At 28.3% G+C, this 12682-nt stretch overlaps 1 protein-coding gene across 2 annotated transcripts in view; it reads right to left on the bottom strand.

Moving 5' to 3' along the window:
- The window catches only part of LOC121123448 (probable G-protein coupled receptor No18), a 208575-nt gene that overhangs the window by 96572 nt on the left and 99321 nt on the right, over positions 1 to 12682 (bottom strand). For both annotated transcript variants that reach the window (XM_040718567.2, XM_071890443.1), the window contains exon 3: positions 1714 to 1942. In XM_040718567.2, coding sequence (XP_040574501.1) covers positions 1714 to 1942 — 229 coding nt within the window. The remainder of the gene's footprint in view (positions 1 to 1713; positions 1943 to 12682) is intronic.

The following is a 12682-nucleotide window of genomic DNA, read 5'->3' as shown; positions in this document are numbered from 1 at the left end:
AAAAATACTTTATTTTTTTTCAAAAAATAAAAAATATTCAATTTAAATAAATACTTTTTAATCAGATGTGATTCAATTAAAAAATATATATATTTAAAAAAATACCTCTATAAACTGATTTAATTTGCATATTTAATGGTTAATACATTAAAAGATATGCATAATTGTATAAGATTTGACTAAAAGTAAAAAAATCTCAATGTTTTTTTAGTGCAGATTTCATATTCCAAAATAGTTGCTTTTCGTTTTGCTGTATATATCACCATTTCATTACCCATCATTACTCACTCATTCATATGACGATGGTTTTTTAATGTAACTTTAATTGGTTAGAGGGAGTTGCACTTATTATGTATTAGTAAACATTATTGTAATTCAATTAATCCATCTGACCTAGAAATCGTCTTTGAAGTCCATACACATGAAGTATATTTCCTTCTTTAGGAACATCCAAGACGTGAACTTACACACATTGAGTACAAGAGAATAATTTCTTTTGAGCACGTTGTCCAATGAGTTACTTCGTTGCATTAATGTTTTTTTATAGATTTTCCAAATCTATTATATATTTTCACGCATAGGGTCGTGTGTTTATGAAAGAAAGAGAGTAAGTTTGATGATTTATTGGGGAGGGGGGTTATATACCATACCACGTAGCAATCTCAAAACCCAAAATGGTAGCCTCACTTAAACAGACTGCGATTTATTCCCTATATCACCCCTGCAGAGAAACTGGCTCCCACTATCACATGTAAGCCGTTGAATCTTGTTAATAAAAAAACTCTACCATACACCATGCCTGAAATTCTGATCTATGTAGGTTTGAAGAACTACAACCCCTGTAAGCAAGTCAAATACATACCTAGTAACATAGTAGGTAAGGCAATATTTCATGGTGCCTGAACACGAGCATGTGGGTCTTAAAGTTAGATTAACAAAAAATAACTGCGCTTAATAGGGAGATATCTCAAGCCCTTAATCTTATAATAGCTTGAGGAGCCACTGCCCACTTTAATCTCATCGTTGGGTATCAGCTTCTAATGAAAATAACCTTAAAAAATAAAAATAAGTAATAACATTTTAAAAACAATAAATAAAACTATTCCTCACCAGGGCCCAGCTTCAGCTACTTTTGAGTGCAACCTCTAATGGGACCCTTCTTGTCTAATCATCACTGAAGTATAATTAATAACAAAAAAGTACACAAAAATGAAAATAAATACTCTTCTTCTGTTCATTAGTACATTTAATAGAACTGAAGCAATAAAACTGCATATAAATTACCTTATCAAGTTAACTAGTTAGCTTAAAGTGGTATTTTTATGGGCCCTGTAAGCCCTAATAGGACTAAGGGCATAATGTAAATTCGATGTCAGAGTTATTTTTGATAATATGCTTTTTTTGATATTGAGTGACATTTGTGTTTATTTCCTTCCTATCCCTTTCATAGTGCCTTGAAGCAAATTTACTGATATGTCATGTTAGCTTAGCTGCTCTTGTTTCAAATATTTTTCAAATTGTCAGAGTTACAGGGCATCTTTTTAATAACTCTACCCGTAGTTAGGAGCTAAAACCTGTTGACAAAATAATTTTCTTTATATGTACAAATTGTGTCAACATACTCCAAAATTAAACAAAATATGTTTTTCTCAGTTTTTGTGTTTTACAGGTAAAAATAGCTTTATAATATTACTACAGAAATAATTATCTTACCATCCCAACATTGGAGGACACGTAATCACAGCAGAAAGTATCCACACAGCTGCAATGATTTTCATAACAAGTCCTTTTGTTCGAAGTCTTTTTGAGTAACGAAATGGTTGCGATATTGCCAAATAGCGGTCAATAGATATTGCACACAAAGAAAGTATTGAAGCAGTACAAAGAAGGATATCCATTGAGATCCATGCATCACAAAGGATCCAGCCCAAAACCCAAACACCTAGAACGGGAATAATATATAGATAGGTGTAGAAATACAATTTTAAAGTTTTATATAAATACATATTTAATACATATATTTCCTACAAAAAATCAGGAAATATGTGCATTTATAAATAACGTATCTATAAAAAAAAATCATTCAATAGGAGATTGTTTCTACTTCTTATCCTTTAACACTACAGAAAAAACTTATTCTAACGAATACACGTATGTGTGTATAACTTTGAATATATTTTTTTATATTGATTGTACATGGTACGGCAAAATAGCTTCCTTTTTTATAATACATGGCAATCAGGCTGTAGAAGTAGTGGTTGGATTTCATTCTAGAGATAAGGTTCTATAGATTTCTTACAAATACAGTAAGTCACCATCTTGGGTTGGGGTATTGAGAAATGAGCGTTTACCGTTGAATTTAAATATTGTCAAAATATGTATTTGTATTTTAAAATATGTATAAGTATTTTATTATTATAAACTAATCAAAATTTAGCTCTCAAGATTTTATTGGTGCAATATTTGAGAATATGTAAATTGCTTCAATTCTAATATACAAAAATGATTTTTCCATTCATTTTCATAATTTGAAATTTTCAAAATTGTTTAAATGCAAATAATACTAATAGTAATATTATTAAAAAGAGTTTTAAATATTTCTCATTAGGTAATTTGAACAAGATTTAGGTATTTTGGAAAAACTATCATATTTAAAGACCTTCTTGATATCGCCAAAAACTTATTGGTAATACAAGGATTGTATGGACAATGGGGGATATCTGATATGACTTTCAAAACTTTGTAAAACAAAACTTTAAATGTTTACTAACATTATGAAACAAAAATAAAACTTTTTTGATTTATAAAAATTGTTTTATTGCCTTTTGCAAAAAGAAAGTTATGTTGTTGTAAACATTCTACTTTGACAGATCAAATTATGACTTTAAGATATATATTACATATTTACTATTAATATTTCTAATAAAAGGGATTTTTATTGTTTTTATGAATTCAATTTTTCTAAAAATTATTGATATCCAGACATGGAGATTGAAGGGGGAAAAAATTACCATTACTTTAATGTATATACATATTGTTTAATATGGAAATGTTCTCAAAAAAATTATTTTATCCATGTTGATATTGGTGACTTTTTATTTTTTAATGAAACTTTTGCAGACTAATTAGACTACGATATTGAATTTTTAAGAAGTAATTTGATATTTAAGGCTTCCTCTAAAATTGCAAAACGTTGAATAGTTGTTATAAAGAAGGACTGGCTCTAGTATAATTCCGGTGGCAATCCATTATTTCTTTTCTTTATATTTTAATTAACGAAATGGAGAACGTATTAAGTGGTTAGAAATTATATACACCGTGATAATAAAAACGTAATCTGGAACGAGGGTTATGAATTTGTCCTATAAGTCTGAAAAGATTTTAGAAAACTTTGTCTTTCCATTTAGACTCTCTATATTGGCAATGCATTTATGGAAGCGAAAAACATTTCTTCCAGGACGTAACTGAACCAAAGTAGATTTGTAATTAAGAACTTGCTTCTTACAGGACTACGAATCAAATATGAGTAAAATATTAGTCGGAATGAACACGATAAACATTAAAATTTTCTTTTGATAAACTAAAATGTAGTTTTTGAACTTTGTTTGTAGGCAATTCTTACATAAAAAGGGAATTGTTTGTAAACAAAACAGCGAGATGGAGGAAGAACACTCTTAATACTTCAATTCACAAGTTATAAAATATCACTTCAACATACTTTTATATGACATTCTTATTGCTATTTATTTCAAAAAAGTTTCAAAATATATTATAGTTTAACTACAATAGAAACCATTGAATAAAAACTGTATATACGAGGAATTATATATTCAAACACTCAGTGTGATTTATAATTTATTCATGTTCTTTCAGGCAGTAAATATAATGACTTTATAATAACGTAGGATTTATTACTTTTTTTGCATCTATGTTTCTACGAATATACCTTTACCTTTCTATCCGTTAAATTATAATAGTACAGTAATGTATGATCGAAACAAATTGAATTTAATGTGTTGTTTGTAAAAATGCTATTGAATTAAAGAATGAAATATTCTTTATATACATTATTCATGTAATGAAATATATATGACATGGTTTGAGATTCGACCTCGGTTTCACTACCAAAGTTGAGAAAATATCAAGTATCGAATTCTTATAAGAAATATATATTTTTAAACTAAAATTGTATGTAGGCTTGATATGTTCCGAATTTTGGCAGTGAAACAGAGGTCGAATCTCAATCCATGTCATAAATATTTTATTACATGAATAATGTATATATAAAAAGTTTTCTTGGCTAAGGAACAAAAATACAGAATTGAAATTTAAAAAAATCATAATCTACGCACATTTTAACCCTATAAAAGACTGATTAAATAATTCTCAATGTTTATTTTCTACCTGAAATATTTTGTCACTCATTTACCAGTGAAACTGGGTCAAATTTTCACCTTGCCATATGGAATATATGCATATTAACTCCACATTTCTTTAAAATGAACAATCAATCATAAAAATGATTATTCGTCCTATCATTATTCTCAAGAAAAAACAACAAAAAAAACATATTAAGTATTCAAAGTGCATGATTACTATTTAAATAATTTGAGTGCCTTAAGATATTTCAACTCAAATAGATTTTGAAAGCGAGTACAGATCAAACTTCTACAATATCAATAACACCAAACTTTTTTATTAAATTAACGGTTAATTGTGTCAATCTCTGTAATAGCCAAATTATGTAGGGCATAATTAAATATACATTTATCCTTTAGTTGATAATTCTTTTAAGGGTGGTGATATTTCGTTTAATCGTATAAAATAATGCTGTCAATATTAAAAACTTCGTTTTTCAGTCCTAACAACATTAAAATTTATGCACAAGCTAATAACGATAATTTTATTACGTTTTTCTATGAATGGTTTTCTTTATTGAAAACCTTACATTGAGGGCATCGTTTAAATAAAGATATCTCATATTGTTGATATCAATAAGAAAATATAAAATGTTACTAATAGTATAGGTAAACATTCTACTTTAGAATTAGATGAATCAGGGCAATCTGTTCTTAGCTTCTACAGCTTATAATTTTTATTGAGAATGTGTCGAGTCTGACAAATAAAATTATTCTGGTCAGATTCACTTTGAAGGTTATTTTACCATTAGCTAACTTTTATTTCTAAATAGAATACTAAATTTGGTTGTAGATTTAATTTAACTTACATATTGCACTCTCATGTTCATGTTAAATAATATAAAATCTTGTAAAATGTCCACAAAAGGTCATTAACAAAGGAATGTAGAAAACTATTTAAAAACATTCCATAGTTTTTACAAGGGCCGTTCAAAGATAAACCATCTAGAAGTGTAAAATAAGTTTATTTCTTGCAAATACTCCATGCACGAATTCGCTTATTCTGATTAAGTATCGTTTTAGAAATGACTAGAAATTATACAAAAATTTATGTACAAAATTGATTTTGTACCATACACTATTCCTTGGTTAATAAAATGGATTGAAATGAGGAATGAAGTTATATTAGATAGATGTGTACGCGTGAGTCTTTAGAAAGACAAGTAATTAAAAAGATTTAACGTGTAAATAAGACAATAACAAAGTCCGAAGATCCCATTATACCCTGAATAGGGTTATAGGAGGATTTACATTGAGCATTTTTGCCTTTTACGTGTTTGCCTTGTGACGCTTTCGCCCTGGACATTTTCCTCTTGTGACACTTTGGCCTTGAGGGGGTTTCGTCTTGTACTGGTTTGCCTTGCGACGTTTTCGCCTTCCGACATTTTACCTTGAATACTTATAGGGAATACCAGTTTTTTTTTTTTTTTTTTTTTAATGTACTAGTTCTTCTTAGTTATGTATTTGTTTTGAATTTTTACCGTTATATTCTAGCTTTGAGACATTAGAAACGAAGATGCAAGCAAGCTAGACAATAACAATTCTTCAAAACTTAATTAATTATATATAAATGATACGTAGGTTTCTAAGCATTGGGAAGGAATCACAGAATGTTACTGCTACGTCTGTTGCAAAAAAGCATTAGCCTTTTTATGCAGTCACTTTCTTCATCTAAATGCCATGAAGAGATAATGAAATCTTTACTTATATCAAGGATTGTACTCTGTTATAGATGAAAATTAAGATGGGGACCTCGTCTATGAAAGTCTACATGTATTTGTGAATATGATATATGAACATACTTCATTAACTTATCAGTTATCACAATCATAGATTTTGCTGTGCTCCCTTCGACCCTTCACTTGCGCTTTCTTCCTTGTGCCTTGGGTGTAAATTACCTTGCAGTCTTGTGTGTTTATATCTTATGTTTATTTTGTGATTCTATGTGCCAATTAACCATCTTCCTATTACTGTGAGGATTTTGGATCCTAACGTTCACTCTATTATTATCCAAAGCAAAAAAATCTCAAGGCGAAAGCGTCTCAAGGAGAAAGTGTCACAAGGAGGAAATGTCAAAAGACGAATACGTACATGGCAAAAACATAAAAGGCAGAAATGTTCTAGACGAATCCTCCTGACACAAGAAAGGATTATATGGTATGATTAAACTATTTATAACTCGTCATTCATCGTGAATATCATTCAACAGAATTAATCAAAGATATATTTTTTCAAAGGTCTTGAAAATCCCAAGGTAATATAAATTGAATCAATTAAGCGTAATATTGTATCTGTGCATGACCTCCATCAAAAAACTGATTCCTTATTAAATCTAGGAACATTTTGTTTGCGCATGATAATGATCGGGAAGAAAACATCAACATCCCAGCCCTTGTCACTTTAAAATAATAGTTCCACCTTCATAAAGTGTGTAAAAGATTGGTAAAAGTTTTAAAACACCTAACTATGACTTGAATAATAAATAGAAGGGAATCTTTTCGTGCATTTATGAAATGAAATAAATTCAATCACAAATTACAGATTTCTAAATTTCTGTAACCTTTTCAATATACCTTGTGAAGACTGTGGGACCATCCTGAATTGTGTTCCAATTTCATTCGTTGAATGCCCTTTTGCGGCAATACTTCAAGAGTTCTTGTGATTGAACATAGATATGGTAGAACACATCATTAGGGAAATCAATACAACAATTTTATTTCGTACTTCATCGAGAAAAACATCAAAATAAAGTCAAGCAATACAGTTTGCTTTTTTAAGTTCTAAAGATCTCATCCTTTCAAAGCTAGCTAATGGAGTAACAATTTGCAGGTAAGATTTGAGGGCAATAATTATATCTTTCTCTACGAAATATACTGTCTTTTCCCTAAATATCTCAAACTTGGTAGGTATACTTGATTTGATTACGTATTGTATATCAAATTCCCTTCCTTACTATTCTACGTTAAAGAGAATTCCCGGCTGTAAAAAATTGTTTTGATGGGAGGTGAACGTCATAAATTGAAGTGGTTTATTCCAGAAGTAATTATATTATCATTTTTCTGATTTAATTATTTAGTTATTTTAATACTTTTATTGTTGTTAGGTCTAGGTTAAGTAGTTTAATTTTAACCTTCAATGTTTATTTATGCTTTTAGTATTGCATAATTTCGTAGCATTTTACATTGTTTTCATTTGTATTCACCAACATGAATAAATACCACAAAAATGTGTTTTATTGATCAAATAGAAATGTATTTTTAGATTTTTTATTTGATAATGTTGTGCCATTTTCAGTTTTTTTATAAATTAATAAAATTTTATTAAATATATTTTGAAAAAATCAAAAATATTTTTATTTTTTTGAATGGTGACAATTTTTTTTACAAAATAGTATAATTTTGTCTTTTCTTATCAAAAGTTTTTTAAATTTTTCCCATGAAGTATTTAGATAGTTAAAGCATTTCTTGAATTAAGTAGTACATAAAGAAAGGATTGAAAAGATTTCTGTAAACTTCTACCTCAACACACACAAAGAAATTTTTGGTAAATTATTAAATTCTTTGAAGAAAGATAAAGTTTTGATTAAAGGATGGGACTTTCTAAAAAAATCATTCTATGATCTGTTTTTTCCTTTTTCTTTTAAAACTCTTATTTATTATAAACTTTTCTGGAGAAAGCGTTGATTAGCTCTTATTATTCAGATCGGGCATGTGACTGAGGACAATGAAAATTTTGCTAACATCAATTTTTATCAATTAATCAAAAGGAAACATTGTTTTATTAATATAAGTAGATAATTTATATTTCCTATTTTTATAATTTAATCCAAACAAGTAATACATGAAAAAAAATGCAAACATTGCATCCCTACATATCTGTCACCCTCTAGTCAGTCCCTTTATCTTCTTCTCTAAAACACACATGACCACTATGATTATCAGTCCATAACATATTATGTTTGTAAACATAGACATAATGTAATAGCAAAGAATGTTACGATAGATCCAGAAACATACTTTTGTGGACAACACAAAGCGGGACTAAGTTTAACCCTTGTAGCATAAATGATTTCCTCTCAATATAACCTGACTCAACGTATCTTGGCATCGTAGTGATGCAACAATCGGATCGAGTAAGGTTTTGGTCGTATTCTTTTCTAATTAAACTTTCTACCCTTTCGATTATCGGAGTAACTTTGTGACCATCATAAAATAAATGGGAGGAAGTCTCAACTTCTCTTCGACAGAAAGAACACAATCTATCTTCAAGGTCGGCATTGGAAACTTTTTATTATAAATTTAATGTTCTTTAAATTGTGTTTTTTGTTGTGGCTGAGTTGTGTATGTTTATCAGTTGATGTTTGTATATTCTATGGTTTTATAAAACTGATTATAACCATTTTAAGTGTTTGTTTTACCTTTCTCGAGTTTTACCAATTTTTATGAATCTTTTTTGGAAATTGTTTTTCAAATGTTTTATATTTCAAAAAAATACAAATGGGATAGTGGACTATAATTAAGAGGTTTTAAATAAGAATACTTATTTAAAATGTTTTAAATTTTGCATTGCATCTTATTTTGTATTTATTTCACGGTGTTATAAATGTTTGGACTATTCCTTTGTAAATTAACAAAATAATACAAAGTACGACAATATAACTTTTTTTTCCATAACTCAGGGTTATCGGGATGTAGATGTAGTATCGGAAGGGGGGGAATGTGGTTTTATTGTCGAGGCAAAAGTAAAAAGTTTCCTTGGAAATACAGTCAGTCACTTTCTTGCATTGGAGTAGTGAAGAACGTGGGTTTGCCGTTGAAAATAGATATTCCCTAAAAAGGGTTTGACATAATATTTAGGGAATGAAACTAATTGCAACTTAACTTAGTTTTTATGAAAATCAGTTAATTACTTCACTTTTTTTTTTAAATGGCCAAAATTATTTGAATGAGAATAATTGTACATTTAATTATGCTAATGAGTTAAAATTGGTGCCATCTGATTTTTTGTTTTGTAATATTTCTAACTAAGTGATTTTTTTTTAACCGGATAATTGAAATTGGATATATTTCGGAAAAACCAACATTTTTAGGACCTTTAAAAAAATCATCAATCGTTGATTATTTTATCAACCAATCATATAAAATTATAAAGTAAGATTTGTTGCCAATTTAACTGTACAACTTCTTGTGTTAAAAATTATCCTTTTTAAACTGCTTCGTGAAAATAAAATTACAGAGAAACAAAAAATATATCTCGGTAGTAAAATACCAAAAGTTTGGTTTATTCAATTTATGGACAATGAGAGACGTCATCTATCTAAAGTAACCTTAAACGTATTCTATAATTATGAAACAACAATAAACTTTTTTGAGCTATAAAACCTAGTTGAATAACTTTTTGTCAACAGGAAGTTATTCTTATGTATTTGGCAAGCAAAGGTGACATTGTTATAAGGGAAAAAGTATAATATATAAGAATGTGCAATATTTCTGTTTAATACTAAATATTTTTTTTTTGCTAAAGTAAAACATGATAATTCATTACTGGCCGAAAATATTAAAAATTAGCTAAAAAATGTCATTGTACCGCAGAATTATTTTTTTCATTACAATTCAAAATATATATTTTATTCCAATTAATTTTCACAATCAATTTGTATTTGTTGTGTTTAAAAAAAACAATGAAAATAATTGTTAAAGTAGTTCTTTTTTGCTCAAAAATTTAAGATTGCATAATAAAAAAACAATTGTTTTCTTTCACTTATTAAAATATCTTTATTATTTAAGAAAATTTATAATCCATGGAGTAGTTTAGTGTTGAAGTATTACATATCTGAGTTTTTGAATTTTTTTTTTTTTTTAAGTGAACTCAAAATGGTAAATTTGCAAAAAATAACTTACATTGACTTAAAACATAACAACCCTAAGACATTGCCTTTAAAGTGGGGCTTTTTAATTATACATTAAAACAGACATTCATTTTTCTTTGGTCATTCTGTTGATATAAACACAAATAAAAAAATAAAACAGTTCTACTTTATCTGCTTTTGAATTTGAAGACATCACTAATTATATATATATTTAATAAAATTATTAAAAGGAAGTTTTATCAGTAGTCCAACTAAATAGATTTACTTTTTTACAAACTCTAAAGTTGGTTATTATACGTAATGTTTTACCAGTCTCTACGTTGTAAACATAATCAAGTCTTGATGGATATACTTATTTAAACTTATATATAAAAGTACTGTTCCTGATTTAATCTTCTAATAGCAAGATTACCTTTACTTAACTTTTTTGGCGTTTCTTAATATATTCAATAACTTCAACACATTGTATAAAATTGTATGTTGTATAGCAATATAAAACAGGCTCCATAAAAATAAGTATTAGGAAAAAAGTTGCAAGACGTGATAGAAAAAAATTAAACCAAAATATCTTGGAAGGTATTTATGTATACTATTAAAAAAATTTCCACAGTCTTTAGAATGGCTTTTGAAAAAGAATCAAAGGGTGGATATCTGGAATTGTGAAATGAATTTACTGTTTTCACAAACAGTATGCTGAGAGATGAAACATTTTAAAAATTGGAATAATTTCTCTCAAAACTAAATAAATGTTGGGTGTTCCATGTGAAGTATACACACTCTCACGACATCAGCATTTCCAATATTGATAATTTTTGGTCAGGTTGTTTATTTCAACAAAATAAAACTATTCTTGAAATTTCAAAATTTCAAGGCACGAGAGTCCGTTTGGGGGTCTCTCAAATGTTAACCCTTTTGGATGGATTTCAAACTTTAGTAGAACATAACTTTGCTCAAGGTCAACTGATTTCTAAAATGTTTATTTTAAAATACTCGCAAAAGTCAGTATTTTAATAAATCATCATTCACAAATGAGAGAAAGAGTGATGCTACTCTTTTGTCGTCGTTCTATCATCATTAACTAGTTCCATGTATTCAAGTAGGAAGGATAATTAAGGAAAAGGAAACCCTTTTAATTACTTTGATCTCTTATATGTATGTATCACTTTAAACTTCAACTATAAAAAGAGTGGTGAAGAGGCGCTGAAAGACATAAAATATTTTTCAATATCGCTCAATCACTTTTATTACCATAGAAAATTGTAATTGTGCAAAAATTAACATAAAAATATTATTGCAAATATTAAAAATGGGTCCCCAACTAAGCTACAAGTTATGTTTGCCAATTTTTTGATATATTTTAATTGCACTCTTACCTTACGAGTAAGCGAAAAAATCGAATGGGATCTGTATTGAATTATCTTCATTTTGGCCGATGATTGGAAAAGGTCGTATTTGCCATAAAAGTAAATTTCTTTATTTTTCTTGAAACATCGGTGATGACGGTCATATCTATTATTAAATTGTCTATACTTAACATGAATACCCCATTTGTTTTTTTGACAAAAAATCTGTAATTTTTAGCAAAAATTATTCATATAAACCCCTTGGAGGCAACGCAAATTGGACTTGACAGAGCAAAAATTGATTATTGCAATAAAAGAAGAATAAATTACGGTAATCTTAAATATATTTGTCTCTAGATAGTCGAAGTTTCTTGACTTTTGTCTCAATATTTATACTGAAACAGTTGATCTCTTTAAGTTATGAAAACACTAACTGAGAACAATAGGAACGTTACAGTTTAAATAATTTAAGACTGAAAAACCCAAGGCGACGGTATATAACTATAAAATAATCAGAAAACGAACGTGGTCACCCTGGCAATAATTTAAAGAATGTTTGCGAGAAGAGCTGTTCAGCTGTAATGGCGTTTTACTAGATTAACTTCTTGCATCTGTTGGAGTAAGGAAGTATAAACAAATAACAATGAAGAATATCATCAAAACTAGATGATTTTTATCCTCTGGCTTACGTCTTGTGCCCATTCTTGAAGCAAACGCATTTGTAAAACCACAAAATAATTTGAAAGCCTCGAAACTATACTTTTTAAGGTATGGGACATAACCGTTCATCAAGTTGCCTGTGCCATCGTCAAGTATTTACTTTTTTACTTATTTAAATTTAAAGGATTATGTACGAAGTTTAATAGACGTTTTGTTAATTTGTTATGAAGGTTTTTCGTGATTACGTTTTATCTCCTATAAATATGGTTACAAGGAAATATATCAAGATGTTTGATTAAAATTATTTTTATGTTGACACAGAACATTTCTGGGAATGATTTTCCAACAATTACTAGAAAAGAATGCTGATTTATTGGTCCAATTAAAAAATA

The sequence above is a fragment of the Lepeophtheirus salmonis genome, chromosome 8 (genome assembly GCF_016086655.4).
Source record: "Lepeophtheirus salmonis chromosome 8, UVic_Lsal_1.4, whole genome shotgun sequence".
NCBI classification, from domain to species: domain Eukaryota; kingdom Metazoa; phylum Arthropoda; class Copepoda; order Siphonostomatoida; family Caligidae; genus Lepeophtheirus; species Lepeophtheirus salmonis.
This window is presented reverse-complemented; position numbering and strand designations above follow the sequence as displayed.